The 16,547-nt window shown below is 36.2% G+C and overlaps 2 protein-coding genes across 2 annotated transcripts; one reads left to right on the top strand and one right to left on the bottom strand.

Annotated features, from left to right (window-relative positions):
• Positions 1–280: 280 nt before the first annotated feature.
• On the top strand, positions 281–9,528 carry LOC6644326 (neither inactivation nor afterpotential protein C). The gene is made up of 14 exons (XM_002066874.4): positions 281–401; positions 1,097–1,399; positions 1,461–2,324; positions 3,190–4,127; positions 4,192–4,484; positions 4,744–5,015; positions 5,087–5,373; positions 5,434–5,583; positions 5,645–5,742; positions 5,800–5,853; positions 6,448–6,635; positions 6,698–7,113; positions 8,679–8,958; positions 9,018–9,528. Exons 2-14 carry the CDS (start codon positions 1,115–1,117, stop codon positions 9,408–9,410), a joined length of 4,518 nt encoding a protein of 1,505 aa, XP_002066910.1. The 5' UTR covers positions 281–401; positions 1,097–1,114; the 3' UTR covers positions 9,411–9,528.
• A 369-nt stretch (positions 9,529–9,897) lies between these two features.
• LOC6644325 (MTOR-associated protein MEAK7) lies at positions 9,898–16,450 on the bottom strand. Its single transcript, XM_002066873.4, has 7 exons — positions 16,186–16,450; positions 13,897–14,124; positions 13,512–13,827; positions 11,484–11,857; positions 11,309–11,415; positions 10,120–10,213; positions 9,898–10,054 (listed from the first exon to the last, which is right to left on the bottom strand). Exons 1-7 carry the CDS (start codon positions 16,312–16,314, stop codon positions 9,950–9,952), a joined length of 1,353 nt encoding a protein of 450 aa, XP_002066909.1. The 5' UTR covers positions 16,315–16,450; the 3' UTR covers positions 9,898–9,949.
• Between the last annotated feature and the right edge of the window lie 97 nt (positions 16,451–16,547).

The raw sequence follows: 16,547 nt of genomic DNA, 5'->3' as shown, positions 1-16,547 counted from the left end.
TTTTTAAATTTACACACACACACACACCAACAACAACAACAACAATATATTGTAAATACAAATAATAAGATATTATATACACAATTACTATTGATTATATATACATACGAGATAACATTAGTCTGTCCAATCAGCTGATTTTCATTTCTCTGGTTCTCTTTTCACTCGTCGATGTCAACTAATTGAATTAGATGGCAAATGTCTTTTGAGGGGCTTCCATTTTCCCGTTTCGTAGACGAAAATGTTTTCCCAACTTTCAGTTGGCTTTTTGCAGTGTTATGTGCTGCAACCGTGTGTGATCGGGGCTCGAGAAAACCAACAGAGGAAAAACAAATACACAAATTCAAGACTTTAAGGTGTAAAAACGTGAAAGCAAAAGGTGTTTGTGGGTGTGTGTTTGTGTGAGTAAAAAAGGATTAAGGACTATTAAAAGAAAAAGATTTTCTTTGATCTAACTTGCATTGGCTAAGTACCCCTTAGTTTGCCTTTGAGTGATATCGGTCTTTGAGGATTTCGTTAACATTTACTAATTTAAAGGTTTTCAGAATCTAAAGAGAGGTTTCTTTCTGTTTGTTTATTCTAAACTGAAAATAGAACTTAAATCTAATCTAAAGTTTTTATTTCCTAGACGGATATATAAAATATTATCGGGTAGTATCCGATTCAAAATCCCATATTTACGGCTTAGTAATTTCAGTTATTTTCGATTTTCTGTAAGAGTATTACTAATTTGAGATTTTAAGAGACGAACGAAAATCATCACTGATTTCGGAAGGTGTCGAGACCCCCGGCCTTCCTTGAATCCGTCGATGCCAGATACATATTTCTTACCTTTTTATTATGGAAAACGATAGGAAAATTGCATACGATAGCTTAATAAAACACACCTAGAAAGGTTTCTTCTACAAGTGTTTCTTGAATTGGGTGTCTCCCTTCTCCCTAATTCTTCTTCAACCCTTGCCTATCCCAACCAAGTCTAAGTGAAACCCTACAAATGTTTGCAAAGACCTTACGCAAACTAGAGGAGGCACCCTAATGCGATTTAAAAGATCAATATAAAAAACCACCCTTGACCACATCTTAACCATACCCACAGAGCAAAAGAAGAGTCAAGATGTATCTACCGTATACGCAATTACCGGATCCCACGGATAAATTTGAAATCTATGAGGAGATAGCCCAAGGTGTTAATGCCAAAGTGTTTCGGGCCAAGGAATTGGAAAATGATCGCATAGTGGCCTTGAAGATACAGCACTACGATGAAGAGCATCAGGTTTCGATCGAAGAAGAGTATCGTACTCTGCGGGATTATTGCGCGCATCCGAATCTTCCGGAATTCTATGGAGTGTACAAGTTGTCCAAACCCAATGGACCCGATGAAATTTGGTTTGTCATGGAGGTGAGTTTTCAAGTCGTAAAAACTTTTACTGGGTTTTTCAAGCTTTAATTCTTTCCTCAAGTATTGCGCTGGCGGAGCAGCTGTGGATATGGTGAATAAGCTGCTGAAACTGGATCGACGTATGCGAGAGGAGCATATAGCGTATATTATTCGCGAGACATGTCGGGCAGCTATTGAACTTAATCGCAATCATGTCCTTCATCGGGATATTAGAGGAGACAATATCCTTTTGACCAAGAACGGTCGAGTCAAGCTCTGCGACTTTGGTCTATCGCGACAAGTGGACTCAACCATGGGCAAGAGGGGCACTTGCATTGGTTCACCCTGTTGGATGGCACCCGAAGTGGTGGCCGCCATGGAGAGTCGCGAACCAGACATAACAGTACGCGCTGATGTCTGGGCCTTGGGTATTACCACAATAGAATTGGCTGATGGTAAACCGCCATTCGCCGATATGCATCCAACTAGGGCCATGTTTCAGATCATCCGTAATCCTCCGCCCACTTTGATGCGCCCGACCAATTGGTCACAACAGATTAATGATTTCATATCCGAATGCTTGGAGAAGAATGCCGAGAATCGTCCAATGATGGTTGAAATGGTCGAGCATCCGTTCCTCACCGAATTGATCGAAAACGAGGAAGAAATGAGATCTGATTTGTCCGAAATGTTGGAGTTATCACGAGATGTTAAATCCTTGTATAAGGAACCTGAACTTTTCGTCGATCGTGGTTATATAAAGCGTTTCGATGAGAAACCGGAACGCATGTATCCCGAGGATTTGGCTGCCCTCGAAAATCCAGTGGATGAGAATATAATCGAATCTTTGCGTAATCGCATGATGATGGGAGAATCGTACAGTTTCATTGGCGATATTTTACTTTCAATTAATTCGAATGATTTAAAGCAAGAGTTTACGCCAGAGGTAAGTCGTGCAATCCATCATTGGTAATCAAGAGTGGGCAAGCAAGTCGAACATAACCAAGTTCAAGATAGGCACCTTTCTGAAGCTTTTATCTGAAATTTAGAATCTCAAATATGTTTTGTCTCATGTTTTTTTTTTCCATTTGAAATCTATTCATAAAGGGACAATCCTCAAATTACTTTTTATAATAAAAACACTCAACACTTTGGATTATTAAACTTAGGAGGGTAGGGTAAAGGTTGAAGATAAGGAGAGGGATATGATAGTACAAGGGCGGATCTAGAGGGTGGGGAAATCAGTATGGAAAGGGCACTCCAAGTATTTTATTTTAGAATATTTGGAATATTCTGTGGATAACCAATCCTTTTGGCAGCAAATTTCTCTAAAAATCTGCCCTTGGATAATGTGGATCATCTCGATTGATGTGTCAGATGCAACTTATGATATGTTCTCAACAGGTAGTTTTGGCAACATCGTCGACTAAGTATATTGTCAGAGGGCTTGTGTCCCTATTTAGACGGTCCAGCTTAGATTTGGAGAGTCTCGAGTTCTCCTAATTAACCCAGGCGAATTTACAGGGCTTCTTTCTGGATCAGAATGCTGTTCAACTGGTTTCTAATGCCCCAGATTAATATACCATAGGTGTTGAAAGGCTTTGGGATGTTCTTCGAAGTCAAAAGTCTGCACGTAAGCGCAAGCCAAATGGTGACCTTTCGGTCATAAATCGTGGACACAAATTTTTTTTGTATTGGGTCAAAAGTTAGCACATATTTCTCAAAAATTTCATGACCTAACTTTATTTCTACTCGCCCACTCGTGATAGTTAAAAAAACGATTTCACACTACATAAATTTGTCCTTTTCAGTTCCATGCTAAATACCGTTTCAAGTCACGTTCAGAGAATCAACCGCATATCTTCTCGGTGGCTGACATAGCCTACCAGGACATGTTGCATCATCGGGAGCCGCAGCACATTGTCTTCTCTGGGGAAAGCTACAGCGGCAAGTCCACCAATGCCCGACTCTTGATCAAGCATCTATGTTATCTGGGTGATGGTAATCGAGGGGCCACTGGACGCGTGGAAAGCTCCATCAAGGCCATCCTAATGATGGTCAATGCTGGCACACCAGTTAACAACGACTCCACACGATGTGTCCTGCAATATTGCTTGACTTTTGGCAAAACTGGAAAAATGAGCGGAGCCGTTTTCAATATGTATATGTTGGAGAAATTACGTGTGGCCACCACGGATGGGACTCAGCATAATTTCCATATATTTTACTATTTCTATGATTTTATCAATCAGCAGAATCAATTGAAGGACTACAATTTGAAAGCCGATCGCAACTATCGTTATTTGCGTATTCCACCAGAGGTGCCTCCGACCAAATTGAAATATCGTCGTGACGATCCGGAGGGTAATGTTGAACGTTACCGTGAATTTGAGAGCATTCTGCGAGACTTGGATTTCAATCATAAGCAATTGGAAACCGTACGAAAAGTCCTGTCAGCCATCTTGAATATTGGCAACATACGTTTCCGTCAATCGGGCAAATACGCCGAAGTCGAAAACACGGATATTGTGTCACGCATTTCGGATTTACTGCGTGTCGATGAGAAGAAATTCATGTGGTCATTGACCAACTTCATAATGGTCAAAGGAGGCATTGCCGAGCGGCGTCAATATACCACAGAGGAGGCCCGTGATGCCAGAGATGCTGTGGCCTCAACACTTTATTCGCGTCTCGTGGACTTTATAATCAATCGCATCAACATGAATATGTCATTTCCACGAGCGGTCTTGTAAGTAAAATACTCGAATATCTTCACTTATGCTCATTAAACGGGAAAACAATTTATTTTTTAGTGGTGACACGAATGCCATAATAATCCATGACATGTATGGTTTCGAATGCTTTAATCGCAATGGTCTGGAGCAATTGATGATCAACACATTGAATGAACAAATGCAATATCATTACAATCAACGCATCTTTATCAGCGAAATGCTTGAAATGGAAGCAGAGGATATTGATACCGTTAATCTTAATTTTTATGACAACAAAACAGCCTTGGATAATTTGTTAACCAAGCCAGATGGTCTCTTTTATATTATTGACGATGCTTCAAGATCCTGTCAAGATCAGGATTTGATAATGGGTATGTAAATAGTATAAAATAACAACTCACTGAACTCTACCCTTGATATTTTAGTTGAGGTTGTAGAGGCAAGCATTTGCCCTCGAAAGTATGCAATGGGAAATCGAACACACTTTAAAGAGCATATTCTATGACCCTTGCATACTTTAGGGGGCAAATTTTACGGAAATTTTCCGTAAAAGCGAAGTATTCAAAAACTTCTGCTGGACCACTTTCTGGTTGTCACCATTTTGTCTAAAATTTCTTCTCCTTGTTGCAGATCGCGTTTCGGAGAAGCACAGCCAGTTTGTGAAGAAGCACACTGCCACTGAATTGTCTGTCGCTCATTATACGGGCCGTATTATCTATGATACGCGCGCCTTTACCGATATCAATCGTGATTTTGTACCCCCGGAAATGATTGAAACATTCCGCTCCTCGCTGGACGAGAGCATCATGCTCATGTTCACCAATCAATTGACCAAAGCTGGTAATCTAACAATGCCCTTTGAGGCTGTACAGCATAAAGATGAGACCGAACGTAGATCATATGTAAGTCGTCAAACAAACCAGAGTCTTCTATAAAAATCATGGTTTTTCTTATCTTCTACCATTTCTTATAGGCTCTCAATACATTGAGTGCTGGCTGCATTTCGCAGGTGAACAATCTACGCACTTTGGCGGCCAATTTCCGTTTCACCTGTCTAACTCTGCTCAAAATGCTTAGCCAAAATGCCAATTTGGGTGTACACTTTGTGCGTTGTATTCGAGCGGATTTGGAATACAAGCCAAGGGCCTTCCATTCAGATGTAGTGCAACAGCAAATGAAGGCTCTCGGTGTTTTGGATACAGTTGTGGCCAGACAAAAAGGCTTCTCCACGCGTTTGCCTTTCGATGAGTTCTTGAAACGGTAAAAGCAAAAGACGAGAAACTAAATTAAAACCAGCTAACATCTTTTTTTTTCGACTAGCTATCAATTCTTGGCCTTTGACTTTGATGAGCCTGTGGAAATGACTAAAGACAATTGTCGTCTGCTTTTCTTACGTCTAAAAATGGAGGGTTGGTCCTTGGGCAAAACCAAGGTTTTCTTGCGCTACTACAACGACGAGTTCTTGGCCAGGTGGGTTCATAGGGATCAAGTAGAAGTTAAAGACAGTTGACAAGAGTTTTTAAATTTACAGATCCTATGAGGTTCAGGTTAAAAAGGTCATCAAAGTGCAGTCCATGATGAGAGCATTGCTGGCACGCAAACGTGTCAAGGGCGGCAAAGTTTTTAAGTGTAAGTACAAGAAAGTTAATAGTCTCTAAGCCTAAACTGACTCACCTTTTTTTTTAGTGGGCAAAAAGGGACAAGAGCATCATGATGTGGCTGCCAGTAAAATTCAAAAAGGTAAAAAAACTCTTGTTTCGAAACTTAAAGAATATGAAGAAGAGCATATTGATATAAGTGAAACACCTTCGGAGGCTGAGGAAATGTTCCTGGAGGCACGCATGGATGAGGCTCTAGCCGCAATTCGCATATCAAAACTTGAACAGGCCTCAACTGAGGAATAGATCTGGGAACATTATGCATCAAAGTATATAAACTACTACTACTACTACTACTACTACTACTACTACTAAAACCCATGTGGGGATAAACTCAAGTTACACATCAATAAAACAGAGAAATATATCTAACAAGAAAAGTCTAACTAGTCGGGCGGCAGGAGAAGGCGGTGGAGGAGAGAGTTGGAGGGTTTGTCAACAACTTAAGCCGCTTAGGTCGAGGGAGGGGGAGGCGGAGGGTTCGATCTGATGCAACAAACCAATCGGCTTATAGTGCCCTCCCTTTCATCCTGAGACATTAGACTTTGACAGCGATGAATTATAAGTGTCTGCCATAGAAAAGAAATGAAAATTTAATTAAATTAAGGTGACCGCAATTTTTAATAGGTTACATTCTTTTCTCTCTCCCTTCTCCTTCTTGTCATTTTATTTTTAGCCTATCGTGGGTTCCGGGACCGCGTCCGTCTGCCACCATTGGTCAATGAGAAGACCGGCCAATTGAATGAGAATACAGCTGACTTTATACGGCCCTTTGCCAAGAAATGGCGTGAGAAATCGATTTTCCAGGTGTTATTACACTATCGAGCCGCTAGATTTCAGGATTTTGTAAATCTTTCGCAACAGGTTAGCACTCAACTATCCGTATCTATACAATATTCATTCAACTTATTTATTTTTCCTAAAAGGTTCACATCTACAATCAACGAATGGTGGCTGGACTCAATAAATGCACTAGGGCAGTGCCCTTTGAACGCATCAATATGCGTGAAGTAAACTCGTCACAGTTGGGACCATTGCCAGTGCCCATCAAGAAGATGCCCTTCCGTTTGGATCAGATACCCTTTTATGATACCCAATATATGGTCGATCCGGCCAATTCGATTTCACGTCAAACATTTCCCAATCAATTGCTGATGCAGCAAATGGAGGATGATGAAGCCTGGGATAGTCCATTGCAACGTAATCCATCGATGACTTCGTGTGCCCTTACCTATAATGCCTATAAGAAGGAACAGGCATGCCAAACGAATTGGGATCGTATGGGCGAAAGCGATAATATCTATAATCAGGGATTTTTTAGAGATCCACAGCAGTTGAGAAGGTGAGTGCCGAAAGAATTCATTAAATATTAAAATTTTTAAAAAACATTCAAACGCATCTTTTGAATGTACTTTGAATATACTTTCGTATAATTATGTTTCTTCTGAGCACTGTGATCATATTACATTACTTTACATATACTTAAGCGAACTCTCTACATATACTTAGAACTCTGGAATAAAATTCATACGGAATTTAGTCTAGGCTGTTGTTCCAGATTGGTTTTATATAAATATTTCAAATTTATAAAATCCAAACTGGGTTTTAGCCGGCTTGAGGTCAACAAATCTTACCAATTTATAAGTTTTTTAATCATAGACAGCACAGAAGCTGAGCAGGTTGTCTATATTGCTATTCCAAGAACCACCAATTTCTATCATCAGCAGTCTTTGCTAAAGTGTCCAGAGTTGTAATGGCCATACAATATCTTCAACGCTAAAAGTAGTTGGGAATTCAAACTTTATGAAGCAAAAAATGAACGGAAAAGCTTGCAGCTATAGATTCCACCTTTTTTATTTGCATACACTAAGGCGCTTTCAGAATTAGTGCCTTCGCCTTCAACGTAATATATGAAACATTATAGACAATCATCGAAAAAAATATATATTTTGATACCTCTGGTAAATATTTTCTAGATACGTCCATGTATCGGTTATATTCAGTGCCCCAGAAATTATCAAAAGTGCCGCCCTTTTGTGCAATTTTCTTTTTCAGGAATTAGGATTACTTCTTGTGGTTATAATTTTACTCAAACAAAAGGCAGAGGGACTTATAAATAATTCTTCGATTTTGATCAAATATAGCTGAATTATTCCTTGAATCGCTAATTTAACATTTGTTAATACGCTAGTTTTAATGAAGTTTTCCAACCTTCAGACCATAATGTGATCTTATGTATTAGAAAATATGAAAAAATATTTCAATATTAACCAGCCTGGGAATCTGACCCCGTGTGGCCCTATTGAATATCCCTGTCTTTTTTTGACAGAAAGGGAAGAATATTTCCTTCGATTTTAATTACAATGTTTGATCTGGATAGAGGCCTGGACTTAACAACAGAGCCAGAGTCAAGTGGATTAAGATCCTATTAAAAAAATTTATATTTCAACTATTATTCAAAATTCAATGTTAGAAATAATTTGAAAACATAAAAGTACATTTTAAAAAAACATTTTTACATTTACATTAAAAGTTTCAACACTGATGAATTGGATCAGAAACGCATAGTTACTTATATATGTATATTCGTAACTCTTGTTGTTTCACAGTAGAGGTTTATATACAGATCTTATTAATTGTTAACAATTTAAGTGTTAAATAAAGAGTTTTAGTTAACTATTTTTTAAAGGGCGGCATTTTTCCTATGGTTGGTCTATCGAAACTTGGATTTAGGATCTGAGTTCACCATTTAGTACCTATATATAGATATCGTTAAGTAGAATTGTTTAAGGCCCAATGTCTTATCTTTTATAACTTAAATTTGAGACAGACTATTGACTTATTGATTACCCGCTTGGGAAACCTATTTTAATCTCAAATTTCCTCTGTTGCTTTTGTTTTTTTCAGAAATCAAATGCAAATGAATATGAATGCCTATAACAATGCCTACAATAGCTATAGCAGCAACTATAATAGCAATCAAAATTGGGGCGTTCATCGCTCTGGATCGCGACGCAATTCGTTAAAGGGTTATGCAGCGCCACCGCCACCACCGCCGATGCCCTCGTCAAATTACTATCGCAATAATCCCAATCAGCAGCAGCGGAACTATCAGCAACGCTCGTCCTATCCACCATCGGATCCAGTGCGTGAATTACAGAATATGGCACGCAACGATGGAGGCGATGTAAGTTCTCTCTCTTAGTTCTCCTTGAGTTGGTTTTTACTGACAATTTCTTTGGCTAGAATTCGGAGGATCCACCGTTCAATTTCAAGGCCATGCTACGTAAGACCAATTATCCCAGGGGTTCAGAGACAAGCACCTACGATTTTCATAATCGTCGTGGCTCCGATACCGATCAACAGCAGCACACATTCCAGGCGCCCAAATTACGTACGACAGGACGTCGTTTCGATGATGACAATGACCAGCATCAGCATAATGCATATTCGTCTGGTAACTATGGAGTAGCCCGGAATTTTGGACAACGGGCACCGCAATTACACCAAGCGGGATCAACTGTGGGACGCAGCTTTGAGGACAATAGCAATGCACGCTCCTTTGAAGAGGCTGGATCCTATGTTGAGGAGGAAATAGCACCAGGAGTTACTTTGTCTGGTTATGCGGTTGACATATAAAAAAGAAACACTTGAATTTTAAATTCTACTTGTTATTGTAATCAGAGATTATTCTATACTAGAGACAGAGAGAGAAAACATTGTGTGTATTTTTAGCAATAAATTTGAATTCAGCAAATATTTTGCCTTTTATTGACGCAGCAAAAAGAAAGAAGAAAAAATAACTTTTCACATTACACTTAAACAATTTCATTTTCACACAAACACACTTTTTGCTTTTGCTTTTTGATTTGATTTTCTTTTTCGTTTTGTTTTAAATCTAAAACGCAACAACAATACTCTCAGTATTACATAAACTATATCCATTATACATTGTATATATATATATATAAACATTAATAGCTAAACAAATATGTTTTCATTGTTTTTTTTTTGAGGGAATGGAAAAAACGAATACTTAATTGCTCGCAGGACTTTTTCCTTATTGTGTTAAAGGTAAAAAATTCAATTAAAGTTTCTTAGCTGATTGCCCAATAATAATAACTCACAGTCGGGCATAATGTGATCAATTTTTGATAAAAATTGCATACAATATAATATCAATCATCCATTCCAGGCTCACGCAGGCCATCGGAATGCATTTTCTTGCCGGCTATTTCCAGCATCGCACGATCCTCCAAATTACTATCCAAAACCGAACGTTTCTATGGGGTAAACAAAAAAAGTTACTAGAAAATTCCAAAAAGGGGAAGTTAAACTTAACGCTTACCTGACCGTCACCTCCGTCTTCATCTTCGTCCTTAACAGGCAAATCTCCAGCGGCCCAAACCTCCAGATTGCGTATCTTAAATTGCTTGCGTTTGCTAAAAGAAAGAAAAAAATCATTAATAAGAATTAAAAGAAGAATTAATAAGGATTAAAAAGACTTTTAAGTAGTTAAAAAGATACGATTTTGTTTGAGATCTTACAGAATGGGCATTATATACACTGCATGAATGATAGAAAAATCAATTCGAGTTAACATGGGTCAAAACAAAATGAATGAATTGAATGACTTCAAGTGAATGAGTGTGCTGACGTAAAACTCAGTCGAACAACATTCAAACGAAACAAAACTAATTGAATAAGTTAGAAACTAAGATAATGAGTTGCTATGATTAGAATGCATTCGAATCCCAATTCTGATTTTAATATTTAGTATTTATTTGTATTTTTATATGACTAAACTAGTTTGGTTGGTGGCTCAGTGGGGACCTCAGACTATGAATTTTTTTTTTCCATTTTTAGTGAAGTAATATTAAAATGTAGACAAACATTGTATATGATGGTTTTGCGAATAATATTTTTTTTAATAGATTAGATATAATAAGATAGCCTCATCCTTCTAAATTAGATTGTCCAAGATTTGTCCCAAAATGTCAATACAAAACCGACCACAAAAATGTTTGGTGTATAGCATATTCAAAGTTAATAGCCCTCATTTCGCCTTACTTTCCCTACATTAAAATTATTAGTTGTTGTTGCTTTAAAACGTCCCAATAAAAATAAGACAATTCGAATAATTCGAGGGATTAGAGTGCCTTAGAACATTTCGATGCTTTGACAGTCAATTCATTGCCTTTCCTTAAACAGAGCTAATTTTTAGAGATTTGACAAGTACTAACATTCACACTCACTCATTTCGCTGTGTAGTTGTCATTCATTTATTTGAAATCAATTCGAATAGATTCATTCGACTATCGTTTTTCTGTCATTCATGCAGCTCTCTAATAGATATACTCAAACTTTTATATTTAGAATTTCCAGAGATGCCTGACATTTAACAACTATTTTATTTCTTTTTAGTTTTACGTCGTAAAATGATTAATTGTAAGATTGGGTCTAAATACACGCATATAAAATGGACAATCCCTTAGTAAACAAATGTAATCTAGTGTATTTTAATCATCAGTATTTACCTCAACTGCACATAGTCACGATATGTGGTACAGCTTTCCACACTTTGACCATCACCGAACATGCAATCAATCCATAGACCCCAGAAATCAAATTGTCCTCCCATGCCCTGGAAGTGGAATGGACATCGAATACAATTAGTGATTTTGCAATTTTTGTGTTTAGTTGTTAACTTACCAAACCATTGGGCATAGTCTGTTGATTTAAATTCAAATATTGATAATGATTATTAAAGTTTGTGGCGCTAAAACACCGCATAGCGGGACTTAATGTATATAGCAATGAGGTGTCATCGCCCCCAAAACTGGGCTTGAGTGACCAGGATTCGGGTGCATAGCCACCGAATATATATTGATCCTCATCCTCAATGAAAAACAACGTTGGGCCCTTGTCCATAATTTTGCCCAACATGGTGGAGAAACTTTCACCATTGATTTTCGATGAAAAAAGAAACCTCCATTTATGACGATGTTCCCGCGGTAATTGAGCATTGATGTACAATACATGTGGCAGTTCCATAATGGGTCGATAATGACTGTTCTGAGGGGCATCTGCAAAAAAAAAGGGGGGGAAAGGTATTCATTAACTATTTAGTTGCAGCAGGAAATGTAATATTATATTATATTATTAAATGCTATTATAAATTGTTGTAAAGTATGTTACCAATACAACTATTAACTATATGTATTGATTATTTAAGTCCTCATATTAGATAATATTTAAGAACTAATATCTAAATTATTATGGAAACAAATGGTTACATGGTTACATGTACATGGTTACATGGTTATTTTTGGTTGGGAGCGTGTTTTTTTTTTAATTTTGTTTCTTTTTTTTCATTAAAAACAAATTATAATGAATAAAACAAAAAGCAACATTTTCGTTACAAGTGCAGTTCAAAAAGTCCTCGGCCTCTAAAGTTAACCCAAAAAAGGTATCCTTGTGACCCAAGGTATAGTTCAGATTCTCGAAAATAATAATAAGTCCTTATATATAAAGACAAATTTGTAAATTGATTTTTAGGGCAGATAGAAAATAAAATATGTAATATAGGAGAATTTTGACCCTTAAAGTATGCAAGAAGCAGTCCAAAAATTCGCTACTTCAAACTTAGAGGAAGAAAAAACACAATTGTCCTCAATGCAACGAAACATTGCAACGTTTGTACAAAAATTTTAAATTATAGTGCAAACAAAATTTTTTTGTCGAATTTAAATCAAATCTGTTGTGTTGCTGGATATAATTTCTTCGCCAGTAAGAAAATTGCATTAGTTTAGGAAAACATTTAGTTAGTTTGGAAAAACTTTAAAACAACAATTTGATGTCTTTAACTAGTACAGTCCTTAAGAAAATCACTTATTTTAATTATCATTATATTATTATTTCGGTGTCGGAAGTGGACGTATCAAAAATTTCACAGTACATGAGGACGGACAAGATATATGTATATATAGATATACTTCATCAGGTTCGAAAGCTTCCTTCTGCTTACCTATGTACATTTTGGCGACTTTAATATACCATTTTAGCCTATGGGTGCTAGGTATAATTATAAATTTGTTAAAAACAATGAATACACCTCTAGTCTATTGCATTTTTTAAGGGGTCAAGTTCTAGGGGTAGATCCGCTTATAGCTTATGATATATGTTGATAGCTATTTAACTTGAATTGGTTACAAACTTTTGGAAATATGTTTCAAGTTCACCTACACAATAAGGAATTTGAATCCCGTAATTAAATAGTTCCAGGACTCGCAAAAATATTTGAAAGTTTAATAACTTAACTAGTTAGTTTAATAACTTATCTTGTTTAATTTCTTTCAGTTACTACTCAGTTGACTAAATTCAAATAATTAAATTAGGTACAAAGGAATGTAAATGTAATTCACTTGAAATAATAAAGTCAATAATGAAGAATAAAGAATAATTTCTAATAAAGAATTAGAAGATGCACTATCTAATTATTTAAAGATTTTCTTTTGAAATATATATAAATAGAAATTGAACAACTAACTAAACTACACATGAATTACTTTTTAAATTTCTGGAATGATTGCTAAAAAATATGTAAATGTTTAGTTTTGTAATTCAACAATGCAAATCATTAAAATAAACAAGTTTAGAAATAAAACTGACTATTTTTGGCTATTTTTGAAAAGTGCCTGATTAAAACATCATAATTATCTAACAAATTCATTTACTAACCACATAATTCCGGTAATATAGGTATTTCCATTTCCTTTATAATGGTACGTTTGCTGCCGCCGTGACGTGAATACAACTGAACGAACACCTCACGCCAAATTTGTAGAAACTGTGGAGTGATATGTAGCCAACGTTCCAACGCCTCATTGGTCATATTGTGCTCCGTTTCTTTGCCCAGATTACGCACTAAGCCCTTGACAAAGGTGACTGTGGAACGTTCTGTGGTATTGAAGCCCACGTCTTGCCACGGCTTGATACATGATCCCTTCGATGTGCTTTCCAAATGTATATAGCTCTTGATTACCGAATAGATGTACTACAATGAAATGGAAAACCAGAAATTCTGTTTAATTATAGAATTCATTAGATACTATTGTTTACTCACCTGCTCCAGTTGCTTGATGTTGAAGATATCCGAGGAGCCAGATTTTTGCAATGACGACAATAACAATTGCAGTTTCTGATCTATAGTACCACGTTCCATGGCATAATAGGGTTCGGCAAACTTTCTCAATTGTATATTTATGCATTGTTGGCCCGGCTTGGTGGGCATAAACAAAAATTGAGCTGTACTCTCGGCCAAAGAACGTTCGATGGTTTGTGACCAAGTTTCCTGTTTATTTTTTTGAGAAAATCATAAACAAAATGCGCATTAAAAACCGGATACACTTGAGCATACAAACATAAAACATATTGGGTGCTGCCGATCCCATCCACATACATCCACAAACATATGTACATATGAGTGTGTGTGTGTGTGTGTATGTGTATGTGAAGTGCTGACCACAGCACATTCTTGAAGGGAGAGAATCAAAGAATCAGCAGCCAGCCAAGCAAAAGACATGAACTTGAAATTGACAAGAACTGCTGCGAGCAAATGGGTCTTAACCCTTTAATGGCCACAAAGTGTGAACAATTTTTGAGATGCACACAACAAAGTTATTAATGATGTACGAGGAGGTAAAAGAAATCCAACTAACAAAAGTTTTTAAGGGGTTTCTTTCAGTTTCTGATTAGTTATTGAAGAGGCTTTCTATCAGGCAAAGTTTTAATAGATATTGGATAGATCAACTAGAAATTAAGAAGAGATAATGGATTTACTAAGACCAAATGATGGACTAGACATATAATCCATGGCAAAATACAATCGAAAGATGGTTATAAGAAAGAGAATCATTATTATATCATCATCATTATAATTAATATCCAAAATAGTAAAATAATGATATAGAAAAGTAAAATATATCAAAAACGATTATTTTAAAGTTAAAAGCAAATTATAGTAAGGCTCAATAAACAATTTTGGAAAAAATAGAAAATTATACGGATTAATTATATAAAAATATAATCTATTATATTGCAGGACATGTAATTTTTAACAAAGAGTCCAAAAATAGAAAACGATATAGATAAACTATATAAAAATGTAATTTATAATATTTTAACAAAGAGTTGCAAAAATATAAAACGGAATAGAATAATGATATTTAAATGTATAATTTTGTATAAATGTATATAAAATTCAAATGTAGAGAAAACCATGTAAATTAAAGTATGTAAATTTGATTCTTAACATTCTTAAGGAGCGAAAAAAAAAAAATATTAATTCTAAAATTTACATAATCAGTATCATTCATGTTACTCTTAAAGAAGTGCAAAAAATGATTAATTACTTAAAAAAAAAAAACGAAACTGACAAAAAAGAGACCAAAACTGCTTAAATCTTCAAAGGTTTGGTCAAAACTGGTTTCAAACTGGATTTATTTGGACTAAATGATGGACTTGACTTATAATCCATAGCGTTAAAAGGCATATAAAACATAAAAACAATATCAAAATATGATTAAAAGGAATTTGCAAACAAAAACCTATATGTGAAAAAGTTCAAAGAGATAACAAGAAAACTATGTAGACTAAATGGAAAATTGGATGAGATAACAAAGAGAAAGTATAGTTGAATGACTGACTGACTATAATAGATAAGATAAGATATAGTTTTCCAACAAAGCAAAGGCACGTTGTCATTGATGAGGGGGATAAGGATTAGAGCAGAGTACACCCAATATGGAAATTATATATGTACAAAAACTTATTAAACTTATTAATAAATGTATGACAAGAAAATATCAAAACAAAAACATAAAGGGAAACAATCAAAAAAGTTGATTCGATTTAATTCTTTAGGGCCAATAAAAATCAAATTTCACCACTTAAAAGCCTTAAGAGGTTAACATTGTTTATTTTTAATTTAATTTCATTTGCGACCATAATTGGCCGATGACGACCCCTTTCACTTGGGGCTCCTCACCTTCCCCAAATCCCCCTCTTCGTTGTGTGTGACAATAAAAAAATATCACGACTAATTCGTTAGCAAGCAAATTCAACCCCAAACAAATAATTCAGTATAATGGAAAAGCGTTAGTTAAACAAATTAGGCAAATACGAATGACGAGCAGTGACGTTTTAATATACAATATAGTGATAGTGGAGAATTGGTAAGGCACGTGAACCTTGTCGGAACTGATAATGGCCACTTGCGGTGCGAAGTAATTTGTCATCACACACAAAAAAAAAAAGAAAATAACCGAGTTTTGGCCGCCCCATGACTTCTAGTCCTTGACCTTCTGACCGTGACCGAAACTGCAAGAGACTGCATTGATTTTCTTTTGCTTACCACTAGACGATCGGAGGTCAACTTTTCCAGTGCTCCACCAGATGCATTTTTGTATGCCGCCTCCAGCATCCGCAATTCATCGGATGAATATAAATTGTCCGATTCCTTTTTACCGCTCGCGTTCCCCATGTGTGCGTGTAGTGTGCAGCAATTCAATTCAACTATAACAAATAATAACAATAATAATCCGCTGCAGTTGCTTTGAGAGCGATTTAATTGGAAATGAAAAACAAACTGAAACTGAAACTGCGCGTAGTTAGGTACTTGATGGTCAGCGATGGTCAAAAGTGACAACACAGTGACTTGGCCATGGTAATCCCTAGTCACATGTAGTCACTTTTTAGCGCTAAATTGAATGAAAA

The sequence above is a fragment of the Drosophila willistoni genome, assembly GCF_018902025.1.
Source record: "Drosophila willistoni isolate 14030-0811.24 chromosome 2R unlocalized genomic scaffold, UCI_dwil_1.1 Seg167, whole genome shotgun sequence".
NCBI lineage: Eukaryota > Metazoa > Arthropoda > Insecta > Diptera > Drosophilidae > Drosophila > Drosophila willistoni.
Note: the sequence above shows the minus strand (reverse complement) of the source record. Positions and strands in the feature narration are given on the sequence as shown.

Coding starts and splice junctions, on each gene's coding strand:
- LOC6644326 (XM_002066874.4), top strand. CDS start 1,115: ATGTATCTACCGTATACGCAATTACCGGATCCCACGGATAAATTTGAA. Junction 4,485..4,743: donor AGATCAGGATTTGATAATGG/GTATGTAAATAG, acceptor TCCTTGTTGCAG/ATCGCGTTTCGGAGAAGCAC. Junction 5,854..6,447: donor TGCCAGTAAAATTCAAAAAG/GTAAAAAAACTC, acceptor TTTTATTTTTAG/CCTATCGTGGGTTCCGGGAC.
- LOC6644325 (XM_002066873.4), bottom strand. CDS start 16,314: ATGGGGAACGCGAGCGGTAAAAAGGAATCGGACAATTTATATTCATCC. Junction 10,214..11,308: donor CGTGACTATGTGCAGTTGAG/GTAAATACTGAT, acceptor TCTTTCTTTTAG/CAAACGCAAGCAATTTAAGA. Junction 10,055..10,119: donor AAGACGGAGGTGACGGTCAG/GTAAGCGTTAAG, acceptor TTTACCCCATAG/AAACGTTCGGTTTTGGATAG.